At 38.2% G+C, this 19,066-nt stretch overlaps 1 protein-coding gene across 1 annotated transcript in view; it reads left to right on the forward strand.

Annotated features, from left to right (window-relative positions):
• The window catches only part of Cntn5 (contactin 5), a 515,033-nt gene that overhangs the window by 120,176 nt on the left and 375,791 nt on the right, over positions 1 to 19,066 (forward strand). Inside the window, exon 6 of the mRNA XM_052189412.1 lies at positions 18,183 to 18,386. Within this exon, the coding sequence (XP_052045372.1) occupies positions 18,183 to 18,386 (204 nt within the window). The remainder of the gene's footprint in view (positions 1 to 18,182; positions 18,387 to 19,066) is intronic.

The following is a 19,066-nucleotide window of genomic DNA, read 5'->3' on the forward strand; positions in this document are numbered from 1 at the left end:
AGTTGGAATTTTTATGGGGATTGCATTGATTCCTTTTGGAAAGATGGCCATTTTTACTATATTAATTTTGCAGTCGATGAGCATGGGAGATCTTTCCATCTTCTGAGATCTTTGATTTCTTTCGTCAGAAGCTTGAAGTTCTTGTCATACAGATCTTTTACTTCCTTGTTTAGAGTCAAATCAAGGTATGTAATATTATTTGTGATTATTGTAAAGGGTGTCATTTCCATAAATTTTTTCAGCTTGTTTATACTTTCAGTAGAGAAAGGATATTGCTTTGTTTGAGTTAATTTTATATCCAGTAACTTTGCTGAAGTTGTTTATCAGCTTCAGGAGTTTTTTTTGGGGGGAGGGGTCACTTACGTATATTATCATATCATCTGCAAATAGTGAAATTTTGATTTCTTCCTTTCCAACTTGTATACATTTGACCTCCTTTTGTTGTCTGGTTGCTCTGGCTAAGTCTTCCAGTACAATATTGAATAGATAGGGAGAGAGTGAGCAGCCTTGTCTGGTCCCCGATTTTAGTGGGATTGCTTCAAATTTCTCTCCATTTAGTTTTATAGTGGCTACAGGTTTCCAGTATATTGCTTTCACTATGTTTAGATATGGGCCTTGAAATCCTGATCTCTCCAAGACTTTTATCATGAAGGGATGATACATTTTGTCAAAAGCCTTTTCAACATCTAAAGAAATGACCACATGATTTTTATTCTTGAGTTTTTTTCATGTAGTGGATTACATTGACGTATTTCTGTATATTGAACCATCCCTGCATCCCTAGGATGAAGCATAATTGATCATGGTGAATTATCGTTTTGATGCATTATTGGATTCTGTTGGCCAGAATTTTGTTGAGTATTTTTGCATTGATGTTAATAAGCGAGATTGGTATAAAGTTATCTTTCCTTGTTTGGTCTTTGGTTTAAGTATAAGCTTCATAGAAAGAGTTGGATAGTGTTCCTTGAGTTTTTATTTCCTGCAATAGTTTGAAGAGTATTGTTATTCACTCTTCTTTGAAGATCTGATAGAATTCCCCACTAAACCATGTTGTCCTGGACTATTTTTTTTTTGATGGAAGACTATTAAGAACTACTTCTATTTTCTCAGGACTTATGGGGCTATTTAGATGGTTTATCTGATTCTGCTTTAAAGTTAGCACATATGTATCTAGAAAGTTGTCCATTTCGTCCAGATTTTCAAATTTGTTGAGTATCAGCTCTTATTGTAGGATCTGATGATTTTTGCATTTCCACAGATTGTTATGTATTCCTTTTCATTTCTGATTTTATTAATTTGGGTAGTGCCTCAGTGCCCCCCTGTTTAGTCTGGCTAAGGGTTTATCTATTTTGTTTTTCTCAAAGAATCAGCTCCTGGTTTTGTTGATTATTTTTATAGTTCTTTTTTGTTTCTATTTGGTTGATTTTTGGCCCTGAGTTTCATTATTTCCTGCAGTTTACTCCTTTTTGGGGTATTTGCTTCTTTTGGTTCTAAGCTTGCTCTGTCAAGCTCTTAGTGTATGCTCAATACATTTTCTTTTTGGAGGCACTCAGAGCTATGAGCTTTCCTCTTAGTACTGCTTTCATTGTGTCCCAAAAGTTTTGATATGTGTCTTCATTTTCATTAAATTCTAAAAATTCTTTAATTTCTTTATTTCTTCCTTGACCAAGCTATCATTAAGAAGATCATTGTGTGGGGTGCAATGTGTGCTTTGAGCTTTAGTAAAGTTTTTTATGGACCTTCTCTTATGAAGGGTAACCTTGCATTGTGAGCATATATATTCAGAATTGGGAGTTCATCTTGGTAGACTTTTCCTTTGACTATTATGAAGTGTCTCTCCTTATCTTTTTTGACAACTTTTGGTTGAAAGTCAACTTTATCTGATATAATAATGGCCAGTCCTACTTGTTTCTTGGGACCATTTGCTTGGAAAATTGTTTTCCAACCTTTGTCTCTGAAGTAGTGAGTGCCTTTGTCACTGAGGTGGGTTTCCTGTATGCAGCAAAATGTTGTGTCCTATTTATATATCCAGTCTGCTAGTCTATGTCTTTTTATTAGGGAATTGAGACCATTGATGTTAAGAGATATTAAGGAAAAGTGATTGTTGCTTACTGTTATCTTCTTTGTTAAAGGTAAAATTCTGTTTGTGTGACTATCTTCCTTTGAGTTTGTTGAAAGATGATTATTTTATTGCTTTTTCTAAGGTATGGTTTTCTGCCTTATGTTCGTATTTTACACTCATTATCCTTTGTAGAGCTGGATTTGTGGAAAGATATTGTGTAAATTTGCTTTTGTAATGAAATGTCTTAGGTTTGGTTTTCTCGTTATATCCTGGATTTCCTTTATATTTTAGGTTACAAGCTTTTTCCATTTTGCATTTTGTTTGACTGTGGGTCAATGTTTTCTATGGAATATTCAGCATCTGAGATTATTATTCTATTTCTTGTATTGTGTTGTTGATGCTTGCATGTATGACTCCTGAATTCTTTCCAAAGTTATCTATCTCCAGAGATGTCTCACTTTGTGATTTCTTTATTGTTTCTACTTCCGTTTTTAGATCCTGAATAGTTTTGCTGACTTCCTTTGCTTGTTTGTTTGTTTGTGTTTTGATTAAATTCTTTAAGGGAGTTTTGTGTTTCTTCTTCTCTTTTTTTTTTTTTTTTTAGACCTGAATTTTTTTTTGTTTTGTTTTGTTTTTTTGTTTTTTTTGTTTTTTGTTTTTTTGTTTTTTTTTGCCTTTTTTTAATTCGATATATTTTTTATTTACATTTCAAATGATTTCCCTTTTCTAGCCCCCCACTCCCCGAAAGTCCCATAGGCCCCCTTTTCTCCCCCTGTCCTCCCACCCACCCCTTCCCACTTCCCCGTTCTGGTTTCTTCTTTAAGGGCTTCTACCTGTTGACCCATTTTCTTCTGTGTTTCTTTTAGGGATTTTTGTGTTTCCTCTTTAAGGTCTTCTGCCCCTTAACCCATTTACTCTGATAATTCCCTATAGGATTTTTGTGTTGCTTCTCTAAGGGATTCTAGCTGTTGACCCATATTCTCCTGTATTTCTTTAAGGGAGTTATTTATGTCTTTCTTGAAGTCCTCTATCAGCATCACTGAGATGTGATTTTTAAATCCAGCTCTTGCTTGTCTGATGTGATGGGATATCTAGGATTTACTTTTGTGGGAGAACTGGGTTCTCATGGTGCCATGTTGCCTTGGTTTTCTAGTGTTTGCCTTTTGCTATCTTGTTATCTCTGGTGTTAGCTGGCCTTGCTGTTTCTGACTGTGGCTTCTCTGTCCTGCAAGCCTGTGTATATGTACTCCTGGGATTCCCATTTTCTCAAATGCCTCTCATATGGCTGGTTCTCCAGGAAGTATCAGAAGATAGGGTCTTCCCTGTGGCAGACCTGGCAAGAGTCAAATGTCCTGTGTGCTGCTGGGTCAAATGCCCTGCCTGATGCTAGTTCTCTAGAAAGTATCAGGAGATGGGGTCTTCCCCTGTGGCAGAACTGGCAGGGGTCTACCATGGTAGAACAAACAGGCAGGCAACAGAGGAGGAAGGGGAAAAGGAATAGAAAAGGGAGTGGTATTCTGAAGGGAGTGCAGGGTTTTGGTGGTTGCTGGGTAGTGCCTGTCAGAGGCTCTGGACCTCTATAAGTGGGGATGGTTCTTTACAAAATGCCCTGCATGCTGTTGGGTCTCTAGAAAGTATCAGCAAAGGGGGTCTTTCCTATGGCAGAACTGGCAGGGGACTACCTCATCAGAACTAGCAGGCAGGAGGCAGTGGAACTAGTTATTTTAATAGTACTTTAAAGTAACATTTGTAGTCAGTGTGTTGGGCAGCAGCACATGACAAATTTTGCTTTGCAGTGACATGCAGTATCTTCTTTGCAAGGTTTTTGCCCATCAGCCAAACTTCCACCTCTGCTTTCCTAACCACCAGTGATGACCTGAACTTCTAGCTCTCCTGGTTTAGATTCCACAAATTAGAGATGTGAGGACATGGTTGGATTTCTGTGCCTACTTCATTTCACTTAAAACAATGACCTCAATCTGTGTTACCATGGATGGCAAAATTTTATCAGTCAGTGGCTCAATTGTATCCCATTGTATATTCATACTCTATATTTGTCCATTCATCACTTGATGGATACTTATATTGTTTCCATCTCTCTGCTACTCCAAATCATCCTTCTCTGAATGGGTAGAATCTCTTCACAGCCTTCCATTTCCTGACTTGGGTGTTTATAAGATCTTATCATTCTAGTTGTACCTATTTTGAGATGTTAGCATTTAGTTTTCCTTGTTGGGAGGAGTTCACATTCCCAGCAATGACATGTAAGAGCCCAATTTTCTTTCTCCAAAGCATCAGCAGTACCATGTGCATCAGAACCCACAGAAGGCAGGAGAGTCTAGTCATGTCTGCTGAATGCCTGTGATCCACGGTGTACCTGTTGAGAATTAAATTTCAATCCCTTACAAACACTCTGGAACCAAGAACTTGTTTTTTTGCTGATAATTAGCCTGAACATCTTCTATGTGTAATGTTTGGATAGTTGTATATCTTGTTTTATCAAATATCTGCAAATTTCTACAGCTCATATATAGTCATTGTTTATCTGTTTTGTTTATAAGGTATATTTTTGTTTTTTATATAAGAATGAATTCCTTATTAAGATGCATAGTTTACAAATATTTCTTCATTTTATAAGCTGTGCATAAGTTCTTTTTAGTGAATGCTTCTCTGCACAGAAAGTTGTTAGTCTAACATATTCCCATGAATCTATGTTTTTTGCCTTTATTTCTTGTCTTTTGCAGAACAGTCTTAAAACAAGTGAGTGAAAAGTCCACTTCAGCTTCTCAGGAATGTTAGAGGAGCTTCAGTGGAGCTTCCTAGCCTCAGCTAAGACTCAGTTAACTTATAGCTTTTTTGTCACAGGTGACAGAGGGTCTATTTTCCATGTTCTGCACATGAATACAAATCATTCCTAATATTGTTAACCAAAAAGATGGTTCTTGGTCCTGAGGCCTCTAGCGGGAGCCCTCAGATCTCTGCTTCCAGATCCAGAACAGCCTGGGCTGCAAAGCCACATCTCTAGGTCCTGCAAGAAGCCAGACGGGCACCCAGGAGGCCAGCTGGGAGGATTCAGTGTTCTCTGGTGTGTCCAGCAGGCCTGTGTGGAAGCCTTCATGTGTCTGCTTCGGGATCTGAACAGCCTGGGCCACAGCACTCAGTCTCCAGGAAGTGCAAGAGGCCTGGTGTGCACCTGGAAGCAGACTGGGAGCACACAGCTTGCTCCAGCACAGAGCTTAGGTTCCAGTCCTGAGGCTTCTGGAAGGAGCCTTCAGATCTCCACTTCGGGATCCAGAACATCCTGGGCTGCAATGCCACATCTCCAGGTCCAGCAAGAGGCAAGAGGGGCATCTTGAAGGCAGGCTGGGAGGAGACAGTATGCTCTGGTGAGTCCAGCAGGCCCCTGCAGGACCCTTCAGGTGTCTGCTTCGGTATCTGAACAGCCAGGGCCACAGAACCCTGTCTCCAGGCAGTGCAGGAGGTAAGCTGTGCACCAGAGGCCACCTGGGAAGAGGCAGCTTGCACTGGTGAGACCAGCATTGACAAGACCAACTAACACCAGTGAGAACTAGATGGCAAAAGGCAAACACACGAACATCACTAACAGAAATCAAGGCAATATGGCAGCATCTGAACCCAATTCTCCTTTAACAGCATGTCCTGGATACCCCATCACACCAGTAAAACAAGATTTGAATTTAAAATCACTGGTCATGATGCTGGTACAGGAACACATGAAGAACATTCTGAAAGAAATTCAGGAGAAAATGGATCAAAAGTTAGAAGCCCTTACAAGGGAAACACAAAAATCATAGAAAGAAATTCAGGAAAATACAAAAACCAATAAGGAGGAAACACAAAAATCACTTAAAGAAATACAGGAGAACTTTGGTCAACAGGCTGAGGTCATGAAAGACAAAACACAAAAAGCTCTTAATGAATTACAGGAAAGCACAAACAAGCAAGTGAAGGAGCTAAGCAAAACCATCCAGGATCTAAAATCAGAAGTAGAAACAACTAAGAAAACTCAAAGGGAGACAACTTTGGAGATAGAAAACCTTGGGAAGAAATCAGGGGACATAGATGCAAATATCATCAACAGAATACAAGAGATAGAAGAAAGAATCTCAGATGCTGAAGATACCATAGAAACCATGGACTCAACAGTTAAATAAAATGCAAAATGCAAAAAGCTTGTAACCCAAAATATCCAGGAAATCCAGGACACAATGAGAAGACCAAACCTAAGGATTATAGGCATAGATGAGAGTGAGGATTTACAACTTAAAGGGCCAGCAAATATCTTCAATAAAATTATGGAAGAAAACTTCCCTAACCTAAAGAGACAGATGCCCATGAATATACAAGAAGCCTACAGAACTCCAAACAGACTGGACCAGAACAGAAATACCTCCCGTCACATAATAATCAAAACCCCAAATGTACTAAACAAAGAAAGAATATTAAAGGCAGTAAGAGAAAAAGGCCAAGTAACATATAAAGGAAGACCTATCAGAATCACAGCAGACTTTTTCACCTGAGACTATGAAGGCTAGAAGATCCTGGGCAGATCACATGCAGACTCTAAGAGAACACAAATGCCAGCCAAAACTACTATACCCAGCAAAACTTTCGATCACCATAGATGGAGAAACTAAGATATTCCATGAAAAAACCAAGTTTACCCAATATCTATCCACAAACCCAGCCCTACAAAGGATAATAGGAGGAAAACACCAATACAAGGAGGGAAATGTCACCCTGGAAAAAGCAAGATAGTAACCTTCTCTCATCAAACCCAAAAGACGTTAACCAATCAAATTTAAAAAATAACGTCAAAAATGACAGGAAGTAACAATCACTATTCCTTAATATCTCTTAACATCAATGGACTCAATGCCCCAATAAAAAGACATAGACTAACCAACTGGATGTGTAAACAGGACCCTACATTTTGCTGCATACAGGAAACACACCTCAGAGTCAAAGACAAACACTACCTTAGAGTAAAAGGCTGGAAGAGAATTTCACAAGCAAATGGTCTCAAGAAACAAGCTGGAGTAGCCATTCTAATATCAGATAAAATTGACTTTCAACCCAAAGTCATCAAAAAAGACTATGAGGGACACTTCTTGCTGGTCAAAGGAAAAATGCAACAAGAACTCTCAGTCCTGAACATCTATGTTCCAAATGCAAGGGCACACTCATTCATAAAAGAAACTTTATTAAAGCTCAAAGCACACATTGCACCTAACACAATAATTGTGGGTGACTTCAACACTGCACTTTCCTCAATGGACTGATCAGGAAAACAGAAACTGTACAGGGACACAATGAAACTAATTGAAGTTTTGGACAAATTAGATTTAACAGATATATATAACATTCTATCCTAAAGCAAAAGAATATACCTTTTTCTCAACACCTCATGGTACCTTCTCCAAAATCGACCATATAATTGGTCACAACACAGACCTTAACAAATACAAGAAGATCGAACTAATCCCATGCCTCCTATCAGATAAGTATGGAGTAAAAGTGGTCTTCAATAGCAACAAAAACAACAGAAAACCCACATACACATCAAAACTGAACAATATTCCACTCAATGATACCTTGGTCAAGGAAGAAATAAAGAAAGAAATTAAAGACTTTTTAGAACATAATGAAAATGAAGACACAACATACCCAAATCTATGGGACACAAAGAAAGCAGTGCTAAGAGGAAAACTCATAGCCCTGAGTGCCTCCAAAAAGAAAATGGAGAGAGCATACACTAACAGCTTAATGACACACCTGAAAGCCTTGGAACAAAAAGAAGCTAATTCACCCAGGAGGAGTAGAAGGCAGGAAATCATCAAACTCAGGGCCGAAATCAATCAAGTAGAAACAAAGAGAACCATACAAAGAATCAACAAAACCAGGAGCTGGTTCTTTGAGAAAATCAACAAGATAGATAAACCCTTAGCCAGACTAACCAAAGGACACAGAGACAGTATCCAGATTAACAAGCTTAGAAATGAAAAGGGAGATATAACAACAGAAACTGAGGGAATTCAAAAAATCATTAGATCCTACTACAAAAGCCTATACTCAACACAACTGGAGAATCTGGAGGAAATGGACAGTTTCCTAGACAGATATCCAACACCAAAACTAAATCAGGATCAAATAGATCAACTACACATTCCCATAACACCTGAAGAAATAAAAAGGGTCATAGAAAGTCTCCAAACCAAAAAAAGCATGGGACCAGATGGCTTCAGTGCAGAATTCTATCAGACCTTCATAGAAGACCTAACGTCAACACTCTTCAAACTATTCCACAAAATAGCAACAGAAGGAATGCTACCCAACTCATTCTATAAAGCCACAATTACGCTGATACCAAAACCACACAAAGATCCAACAGAGAAAGAGAACTTCAGGCAAGTTTCCTTTATGAATATTGATGCAAAACTACTCAATATAATTTTTGCCAACCGAATCCAAGAAAACATCAAAACAATCATCCACCATGATCAAGTAGGCTGCATCCGAGGAATGCAGGGATGTTTCAATATAAGGAAATCCATCAATGCTATCTACTACATAAACAAACTCAAAGAAAAAAAACCATATGATCATCTCATTAGATGCAGAAAAAGCATTTGATAAAATTCAGCATCCTTTCATGCTAAAAGGCTTGGAAAGAACAGGAATTCAAGGCCCATACCTAAACATTGTTAAAGCAATATACAGCAAACCAGTAGCCAACATCAAACTAAATGGAGAGAAACTGGAAGCAATCCCACTAAAATCAGGGACTAGACAAGGCTGTCCTCTCTATATATATCTTTTCAATATAGTACTTGAAGTCCTAGCTAGAGCAATTAGACAACATAAAGAGATCAAGGGGATACAAATTGGAAAGGAAGAAGTCAAATTATCACTATTTGCAGATGGCATGATAGTCTACTTAAGTGACCCAAAAACCTCCACCATAGAACTCCTACAGCTGATAAACAACTTCAGCAAAGTGGCTGGTTATAAAATCAACTCAAGCAAATCAGTTGCCTTCCTATACTCAAAGGATAATCAGGCTGAGAAAGAAGTTAGGGAAATGACACCCTTCACAATAGTCACAAACAATATAAAGTATCTTGGTGTGACTCTAACCAAACAACTGAACGATCTATATGACAAGAACTTTAGGTCTCTGAAGAAGGAAATCAAGGAAGACCTCAGAAAAATGGAAAAATCTGCCATTCTCGTGGATCGGCAGGATTAATATAGTTAAAATGGCCATCTTGCCAAAAGCAATCTACAGATTCAATGCAATCCCCATCAAAATCCCAACTCAGTTCTTCACAGAGTTAGAAAAAGCAATTCTCAAATTCATCTGGAACATCAAAAAACCCAGGATAGCTAAAACTATTCTCAACAACAAAAGAAATTCTGGGGGAATCAGTATCCCTGACTTCAAGCAATACTACAGAGCAATAGTGTTAAAAACTGCATGGTATTGGCACAGTGACAGACAAGTGGACCAATGGAATAGAATTGAAGATCCAGAAATTAATCCACAGTCCTATGGTCACTAGATCTTTGACAAAGGGGCCAAAAACATCCGGTGGAAAAAAGATAGCCTTTTCAACAAATGGTGCTGGTTCAATTGGAGGTCAGCATGCAGAAGAATGCGAATTGATCCATTCTTCTCTACATGTAGTAAACTTCACTCCAAGTGGATCAAGGACCTCCATGTAAAACCAGACACAATGAAACTAATAGAAAAGAAACTGGGGAAAACCCTAGAGGACATGGGCATGGGGGAAACACTCCTGAACAGATCAACAATAGCTTATGCTCTAAGATCAATAATTGACAAATGGGACCTCATAAAATTACAAAGTTTCTGTAAGGCAAAGGGCACTGTTAAAAGACAAAATGGCAACCATCAAATTGGGAAAGGATATTCACCAACCCTACATCTGATAGAGGGCTAATATCCAATATGTACAAAGAACTCAAGAAGTTAGACCCCAGGGAACAACATAACCATATTAAAAAAAATGGGGTACAGATCTAAACAAAGAATTTTCACCTGAAGAAATTCAGATGGCCGAAAGGCACCTTAAGAAGTGCTCAACATCATTAGTCATTAAGGAAATGCAAATCAAAACAACCCTGAGATTTCACGTTACACTAGTCAGAATGGCTAAGGTCAAAAACTCAGGAGACAGCAGGTGTTAGCGAGGATGTGGAGAAAGAGGAACACTCCTCCACTGCTGGTGGGGATGTAAGATGGTACAACCACTTTGAAAATCAGTCTGGTGGTTCCTCAGAAAACTGGGCATGACACTTCCAGAGGACCCTGCTATACCTCTCCTGGGCATATACCCAAAGGATTCCCTGGCATGCAATAGAGACACATGCTCCATTATGTTCATAGCAGCCTTATTTATATTAGCCAGAAGCTAGAAAGAACCCAGATGCCCCTCAAAGGAGGAATGGATACAGAAATGTGGTATATTTACACAATGGAATACTACTCAGCAATTAGAAACAATGAATTCACAAAATTTTTAGGCAAATGGTTTGATCTGGAAAATGTCATCCTAAGTTAGGTAACCCAGTCACAAAAGAATACACATGGAATGCAATCTCTGATAAGCGGATATTAATTAGCCCAGAAACCCTGAATACCCAAGGCACAGATTGCATAACAAATGACTCCCATGAAGAAGTATGGAGAGGGTCCTGATCCTGGACAGGATTGATCTAGCATTGGAGGGGAATATAAGGACAGAGTAAAAAAGGAGGGAGGTGATTGGAGAATGGATGGAGAGAAGAAGGTTTATGGGACATATGGGAGGGGGGATCCGAGAAAGGGGAAATCATTTGAAATGTAAACAAAGAATATAGAAAATAAAAATATTAAAAAAAATATAAAAAAAAGATGGTTCTTTCTTGGTGCCTGTCCTTAGATTCTCTGTTATTAATGGGCTATAAATGTACTCATTTATGTCTCTGTTCTCAGTGCTGTCCCACTCATCAGTATATGTGCTGATGTAGTATTATTTTTTTATGTATATATTTATCTTGCTTTTAAAAATCAGATCTATTATAGATCATTTGGTTCTTTGATTCAAGGTGGCTTTGAATAATCAGTGGGGCTTTAGTAGTCATGTAAATTTTATGAATGCTACTTTAGATCTTTGATGGATCAATTGTACTGACTTTAGATTTCATTGGGTAATATTAAAGTTCCATCAATATAGATCCTATCAGCCCTCGAATGTGGGATGCATTTCCATTTCTTGATGTCTCAATCAGTTTCTTTCATCAGCGCCATAATTCTCAGAGCATATTTTTTCACTACATAATATATACTTCTTCCTAGGTATTTCATTTCTGTGGCTCTTGTAAATGACATAAAATTCTTAGACTGTATTTCAAACAATTGATAATTAGTATGTTGCTGAATTAATTTAGTCTAACAGGGTTTAGGGTAATGCTTTTCTAAAGGAATGTTTCTAAATAGAAAATCATATTATCCATATCCAAACTGAATTTTATTTCCCTTCTAAATTAGATGTCTTGGATCTCTAACTGGAGTTCTGAATTGGGAGATCTCCCAGAAACAACAGTTGTTGAAATTATTATGTTCTTTAATACACTAGGGAGGGAGACTTGCTAACTTTAAGCTCTTTTATAAAAATAGCTTTATCATGTTGAGATATTCCTTCTAGATCTTATTTGTTTGGCTCTTTTACAATAAAGGTGTGTGTGTGTGTGTGTGTGTGTGTGTGTGTGTGTGTGTGCCTGTGTTTAATAACAATGAGATTGCTGTAAAATCTAGAATCTTGAGTCTTGATTTTTGTGTCAGCCTTAAGGATAAGTATTTGGATTAGCTAGAGGGCAGAAGTTGAGATAAAGCACATACATCATACACAAATCCAGGATCTGGATAGGTTAAACTCCTAATGAACTAGAATAACTTTGAGTTCAACCTAAAATGCAAGAAAGTTTCAGCAAGAAACCAGGAGCCTGGATTTATTAGGGAAGTTTGTTTTACCATTTAGTACTGAATATGCTGGAGAGAGATTTAATATTGTTTTTAAAAGACATTGTTGAAATGGGAAATCATGGTTTGCCAGGTAGTATCAATATTTTCAGAAATTAAATATAACAAAATATTACTATTTAATAAATCAATACATTTTAGAGTTTTTTTAGAAGCTAGGGATAGTTAATACACAACAAAGTAGCACACAAAATAAAAACTAGAGACAGAGAGACAATTATGTTTTCTAGTCTCTCTGAATTATTTTATAGTCATCACATTATAACATTATCCTTAAAGTAACTGTATTCCTCTTTATTGTGAAAGTAAAGATTGAAGAGGATTTTAATAAATGTTAATAGATAATAAAAGCCTTAACAGAGACTGTAAACAGATCTTAAAAGATGTTTGACTCCACTCAATATTTCTATTTTGGGTACAGGCAGGAAATCTGACCCAGTTTCAGGTGTCAGCTGAGTTATTGTACAGTGTTCTCCTTCTTGTCCTTGGCATTGTGAAGCACTTGGCTATGTGAAAACGAAAACTTAACTGCATAAATAAAATAAGCATTTTTGAGCCCTGAAATTGCTATTTAATTGTGAGATGTTTAAAGTGCTACCTTTATGTACAAGTGTCCTAGCCTTGAAATATTTTACAAATCATTGACTCAACAAAAACTATTAGTATAAGAAATTGTAATTTTTTATTAGATATATTCTTTATATTTCAAATATTGTCCTATTTCCTGGTTTCCCCCACCCCGTGAAAATCCCCTAACCCATCCCTTCTCCTCCTGCTCACCAAGCCACCCACTCCTGCTTCTCCTGTCTTGGCATTCCCCTATAGTGGGGCATCGAGCTTTCTCAGGACCAAGGGCCTCTCCTCCCTTTAATGTACAACAAGGCCATCCTCTGCTGCATATGCATCTGGAGCCAAAGGTCCCTCTATGTGTACTCTTTGGTTGATTGTTTAGTCTCTGGGAGCTCTGGGGATTACTGGGTGATTCAAATTGTTATTCTTCCTATGGGGTTGCAAACCCCTTCAGCTCCTTGGGTCATTTCTCTAGCTCCTCCATTGAGGACCATGTGGTCAGTTCAATGGTTGGCTGAGAATGTCCCCTTCTGTGTTTGTCATGTACTGGTAGAGCCTCCCAGGTGACAGCTATATCAGGTTACTGTCAGCAAGCACTTGTTGGCACCCACAATAGTGTCTGGGATTTGTAACTCTATATGGGATAGATTCCTAAGAGGGGCATTCTCTCTGGATGGTCTTTTCCTCAGTCTCTGCTCCACATTTTGTCTCTGTATCTCCTCCTGTGGGTATTTTGTTCCCCCTTCTAAGAAGGACTAGAGTGTCCATACTTTGTTCTTCCTTCTTCTTGTGCTTCAATTGGCCTGTGTATTTGAGATTTCACCTCACACCAGTCAGAATGGCTAAGATCAAAAACTCAGGAGACAGCAGGTGCTGGCGAGGATGTAGAGAAAGAGAAACATTCCTCCATTACTGGTGGGATTACAAGCTGGTACCACCACTCTGGAAATCAGTTTGGTTAAAAGTATTACCAGAAAACCCTGCTATACCACTCCTGGGTGTATACGCACCCAGAGAATTCTCTAGCATGTAATAAGGATACATGCTCCACTATGTTCATAGCAGCCTTATTTATAATAACCAGAAGCTGGAAAGAACCCAGATGTCCCTCAACAGAGGAATGGATACAGAAAATGTGGTACATTTACACAATGGAATACTACTCAGCTATTGAAAACAATGGATTTATGAAATTCGTAAGCAAATAGATGGAACTAGACTGTGTCATCCTGAGTGAGGTAACCCAGTCACAAAAGAACACACATGGTATGCAATCACTGGTAAGTGGATATTAGCACAAAAGCCTGGAATACCTGAAATTGTAATTTTTTAAATCAAACTACTTGCTCATTACTCTTTTTAAATTTCCAATAGTATCAAAAACTTAAGAAATATATAGGTTCGAAATATTAAATTTCTGTAAATTAGGTGTGAATAACAAATGAAGTTTGAAGGAGCATGTTTTCAGACAGGAGAGGTCCTTGTACTTAGGCTCTAATTAGCAGGGTACATAATTTACTTATACTCCATAGACTTAATTGTTATCAGTTCACTTGAATATTTCTTTATTTTATTATTATTTTCTATATCCTTTGTTTACATTTTAAATGATTTCCCCTTTCCCGGTTCCCATAAGCCCATAAGTTCCATAAGCCCACTTCCCTCCACCTGTTCCCCAATCACCCCCCTCCCATTTCTCTGTCCTGGTACTCCCCTATAATGCTGGATCAAGCCTTTTCAGGACCAGGGCCCTTTCGTTCCTTCTTGGGAATCATTTGATATGTTAATTGTGTCTTTGGGTATTCAGAGCTTCTGGGCTAATTAATATCCACTTATCAGTGACTGCATTATTTACACAATGGAATACTACTCAGCAATTAAAAACAATGAGTTCATGAAATTTTTAGGCAAATGGTTGAAATTGGAAAATATCATCTGAAGTGAGGTAACCCAATCATTTGAATATTTATAATAATTTCTTCTTTTCAATGAAAAACAGAATTTTCTCCAACAATATATTCTCATTATGGTTACTCTCCCTAAACTCCTCCCTGATCCGCCTCCCCTCCATCCCTTCCCAAATCTCGGCATATCCTTTCTTAGTCTGTCTTACTGGAATATGTAGAGGCATCTGAGAAATGATGATGAGGAGGATAATAATATGCTATTATTAAATTATAAATAATAATATAATAAATATGATAAAGCCAAAAACAAACCAGAATAGGACAAAATGAACAAACAGAAACAAAAGAATAAAATAAAAAGCATAAGAAGCACTGAAGCTGAGACCCACATTCACACACACAGAAACCCCATAAATACAAAATACAAAACTGTAAAATATAAGCAAAAGATATGTAAGGTTAGAAAAAAGACAAACTCCAAGGATACCATTGAATTTGTTCTGTATTATAGTCTATTAGTGGAAATACAGTTTCCACTAAAATTTGGTTTATAAATCCAAAGATTCCACTGTAGAAATACAAATTTTCCTTTGTGGGCTGTGGGCTGGTTCTTTTGTGAGATAGCATATGGGTATGGGATGGGGATTTTCCATTTTTTTGTCAGTGCTGGGACTCAATCTGGCTTGTAGTCCTAGTGATTTTTTTTTTGTCACTGCCACAGCTTCACTGTGTGTATATACATGTCCATCCTATTCTGTCTGGAAGGCTCTTGTCCCTTGGTGTTCATGTCCCTTTGGCTTTTTCTGTCTACTCTTCTGCGGAGTTCTCTGAGCATTAAGGAAAGGGATTAGGTGAATATATCCCACTTAGAACTGACACTTGCAAGGCCTCTCCCTCTTTGTACATTTTCCAGTTGTGGGGCTCAGGATTTGTTTCCATCTACTAAAGACAGAATCTTCTCTGATAATGACTGAACAAGATTCTGATCTATATGTATGGCAGAATGCAATTAAGGGGTTGCTCTATTACAACATTCCTTTAGCAGAATAGTAGTATTTGGTTTGTCCCTAGACCATGTCCTATCAAGCTTCTGTTTTTTGGCCACTAGAGCAGTAGGATACAGGGTTTCTATATTACAGTGTGAGCTTTAATTCCAATAAGATAGTGATTGGTTACTCTGACAATTTATGTTACAAGATTGCATTAGCTGTTCACCACTGTAGATCATGGAGTTTGTAGCTGTTTTGGTATTTACCTTTTTCCTCTGGTAGTGTGCAGAGTACCTTCCAGTAGCATGAACACTAGCCAGCAGGAGTAATAATTCTACATAAGAGCCAGTACAACATGCCTGAGTTCCATGACTTAAGTAGCTGTTTTCTACAGCAATGGGGTCTTATCATCAGGTTATAGAAAGTAACCAATAGTCTTGGCAATAGCCTGGGTTGCTTTGGGTGTTTTATAGGGTCCCTTTGACCAACACCTCTGTTAGATGCAATCTATTTCCAGTGTTAGGAATTTCATTTAGTGATGAGAGATGTCTAGTTGGGTCTTTGTCTCTCTCAGCATTTTTAAATCTACTTTAGCATCTGGAAATATTGGCTCAAGGTTAGGCTTCCTTAGTAAAGAGAGAGAGAGAGAGAGAGAGAGAGAGAGAGAGAGAGAGAGAGAGAGAGAGAGAGAGAGAGAGAGAGAGAGGCTGACTTTCAATAATCCATGATAGGAGAAAGAGCAAAGGGTGATTTGAGATTAAAAAAAAGAAAAAAACAATATAAAGTGAATCTTCCTAATTCCAGGGGTAGATTATAATCACGTGTGTCATTCAAAACTTATGTAAATTGCCTTATCAAACAAGTAGCTTTGCAAACAAGAGGCTGTTGAATCTGTTCTTCCAGTTATAACATGGGTGAGTTTGAAGGCAGTTGAGATTTCAATGGCTTTGACTTCAAATTCAATTCATATAACAGGCATTATATCAATTTGAGGTGTCATGGTTAAAGCTCTGGCTTCACTGTTCTCATCTCTCCAACGAACTTTGCTCTTTATAATTGTCTAAAAAGACAAATAAATGTATATACTCTCCTAATTTCTCAGTAACTTGGATACAAAAGCTTAATCTTTGTCTTCTGTTTATCATGACTAATCTTTTTCTTAATTCTTCTATCATACTTTAATTATTTTTATTTCAATTATATTTATGACTCTCTCTCTTTGTGTGTGTGTGTGTGTGTGAGAGAGAGAAAGAGAGAGAGAGAGAGAGAGAGAGAGAGAGAGAGAGAGAGAGAGAGAGAGAGAGAGAGAGATTGTAGGTACACAAAAGAGGCCAGAGGAGGGAGAAAGCTCCCCTAGAGCCTGAATTATACATACAGGCAGGTATGAGTCACACAATGTGTTTACTAGGAACCTCTTTGGTGCAGGATGACCACAGCCAGAGCTGTTCCTTGCAGAGTATCTATCTCCAACTCTGCACCCTTCTACCATGGTTTCTAACTCATCAGTGGTCCCTGGCTCCTCGTTGTCATCATTGACACTATCACTCAAGCAAGGTCTCTTATAACTACTTAAAGCCAGCTTCATGTGGCTGTGATTTTACTCCCCTGCTTGCTCTTCTCCTATTATTTATCTGCCCCATGTCCCCCTCTTTTTACTCTGGAGCTGGAGAGATTGAGTCCAGCTTCAACCCTACCTTTCTCCAGCTCAGTTAAGATATTTGCATTTTCTTCCTCCTTTCTCTGTTCTTTTTCTTCCTATTCAGTAAGAATTATTCCATTGCCCACATAGCCTTTGCTTTTCTCCATCACATGCATAGTTTCCTGAAAACATTACTTTTTCTTTTTTCTTTTGAATGATATCTAACCTGAGGTGATGCACAGGCAATATTTGATTAACAAATCAGTAAAAACTAACATCCAGCCTTATTGGGCATCAGTGGGGGTAATAGTCCTTGGTCAGGTAAAGGCTCAACAGGGAGGAGGCAGTGTGTTGGGTGGAGAGGCATATACTTGGAGGCAGGAAGGAGGAAGGGGAGGGGTTGGGGTGTTAGGGGAGGGGGGATATTGGGAAAGGTTTTACCATTGGCGATGTCAATGAAGACAATATTCAATAAAAAATAAATTAAAAAAAACAAAACAACTAATATCCAGCTATCTCCTAACTCAAGAAGTTTGCATAGATCAGTAGGATTAAGCACACATCTTACAACATACAGTGTATGTTGCCATCTCTCTATATACTTTGATAGGTTTGGGTAAAATTAACCCATTAAGGTGATGTAGAAGAACAAGGCATTATCTCTTTACCTTTCAACTTTCTTGCTATTTATCTCAGTACTGAATATCAAGCACACCTCAGAGTGGAAGGGAAAGGGAGGAAATGCCGAGCATCAGGAGCTCTCTGACCTCTTCCCATTGCCACAGACCAGAACTGTGCTCTGAATAGAATATATTAAATTTTTTGTAGATCAATTATGTATGGCTTTGGATCCAAGGAATGTTTAGCAAAGCCCTTGCTGTTTGAGCTTTGTCTGCCAGTTAAATGATCTGTATTATTCAATGGCTGTTGAAATTCTGTGTGTTTTCAGAGATCATCTATAGCTGGGTCTTCAATGAGTTCCCTTCCTTCGTGGCAGAGGACAGTCGACGGTTCATATCCCAAGAGACAGGCAACCTCTATATTTCTAAAGTGCAAACATCAGATGTTGGCAGCTACATTTGTCTGGTGAAAAATGCTGTGACAAATGCTCGCGTGCTCAGTCCTCCAACCCCACTCACGCTGAGAAATGATGGTGAGTTACAGTTTTATATGATGAGCAAAAATCAAGCTGTATCATTGCTGCTTTTCTAAGCACTTGACCTAATACAAATCAACTAAAAGGCATCTACCCTATTTATAAGTGCATCTCTTTAATCTGAGTTTGTGTATTCTGCAGAAAAAATATGTTAACATGACTGATAGGAAATGGCAGTAAAATGTTTCCTGTACTGTGATTCATGACATTGATTCAAATCCTAAGGACCTATGCATAAATCTAGCCACAGAGTGCCTGTAATCCCAACTTTGGGATGCTGATACAAGAACATCTCTGGAGCATGCTAGCCAGAATAGAGGTAGAGACTTGTTGAAGAAGACACATGATGCCAGTCTCTGGTTTCCATACACACATGCACACTGCTCCCATCCCCCAATTTCACTCATGCACATGCACATATGCACAGACATACATGTATGCACATACACAAGCATGGGTACAATGGTATTATGGGAAATGAATGATTTTCAAAGGATAAATACTGATCATAATGCTACTTAATAAATTACTGTAGTGAGAATCTGGAGAGAAGAGCCATGTGAACTCCACCGTTCTCTCCTTCGTGCTTAGTGTCTGTCTGTAGCATATGTGTATTAGTTGTGTGAGTTCTATGGGCTCAGTTTTCACTGCATTTGTAGCTCATCTGCCTTCAAATT

Source organism: Apodemus sylvaticus, chromosome 7 (genome assembly GCF_947179515.1).
Source record: "Apodemus sylvaticus chromosome 7, mApoSyl1.1, whole genome shotgun sequence".
NCBI classification, from domain to species: domain Eukaryota; kingdom Metazoa; phylum Chordata; class Mammalia; order Rodentia; family Muridae; genus Apodemus; species Apodemus sylvaticus.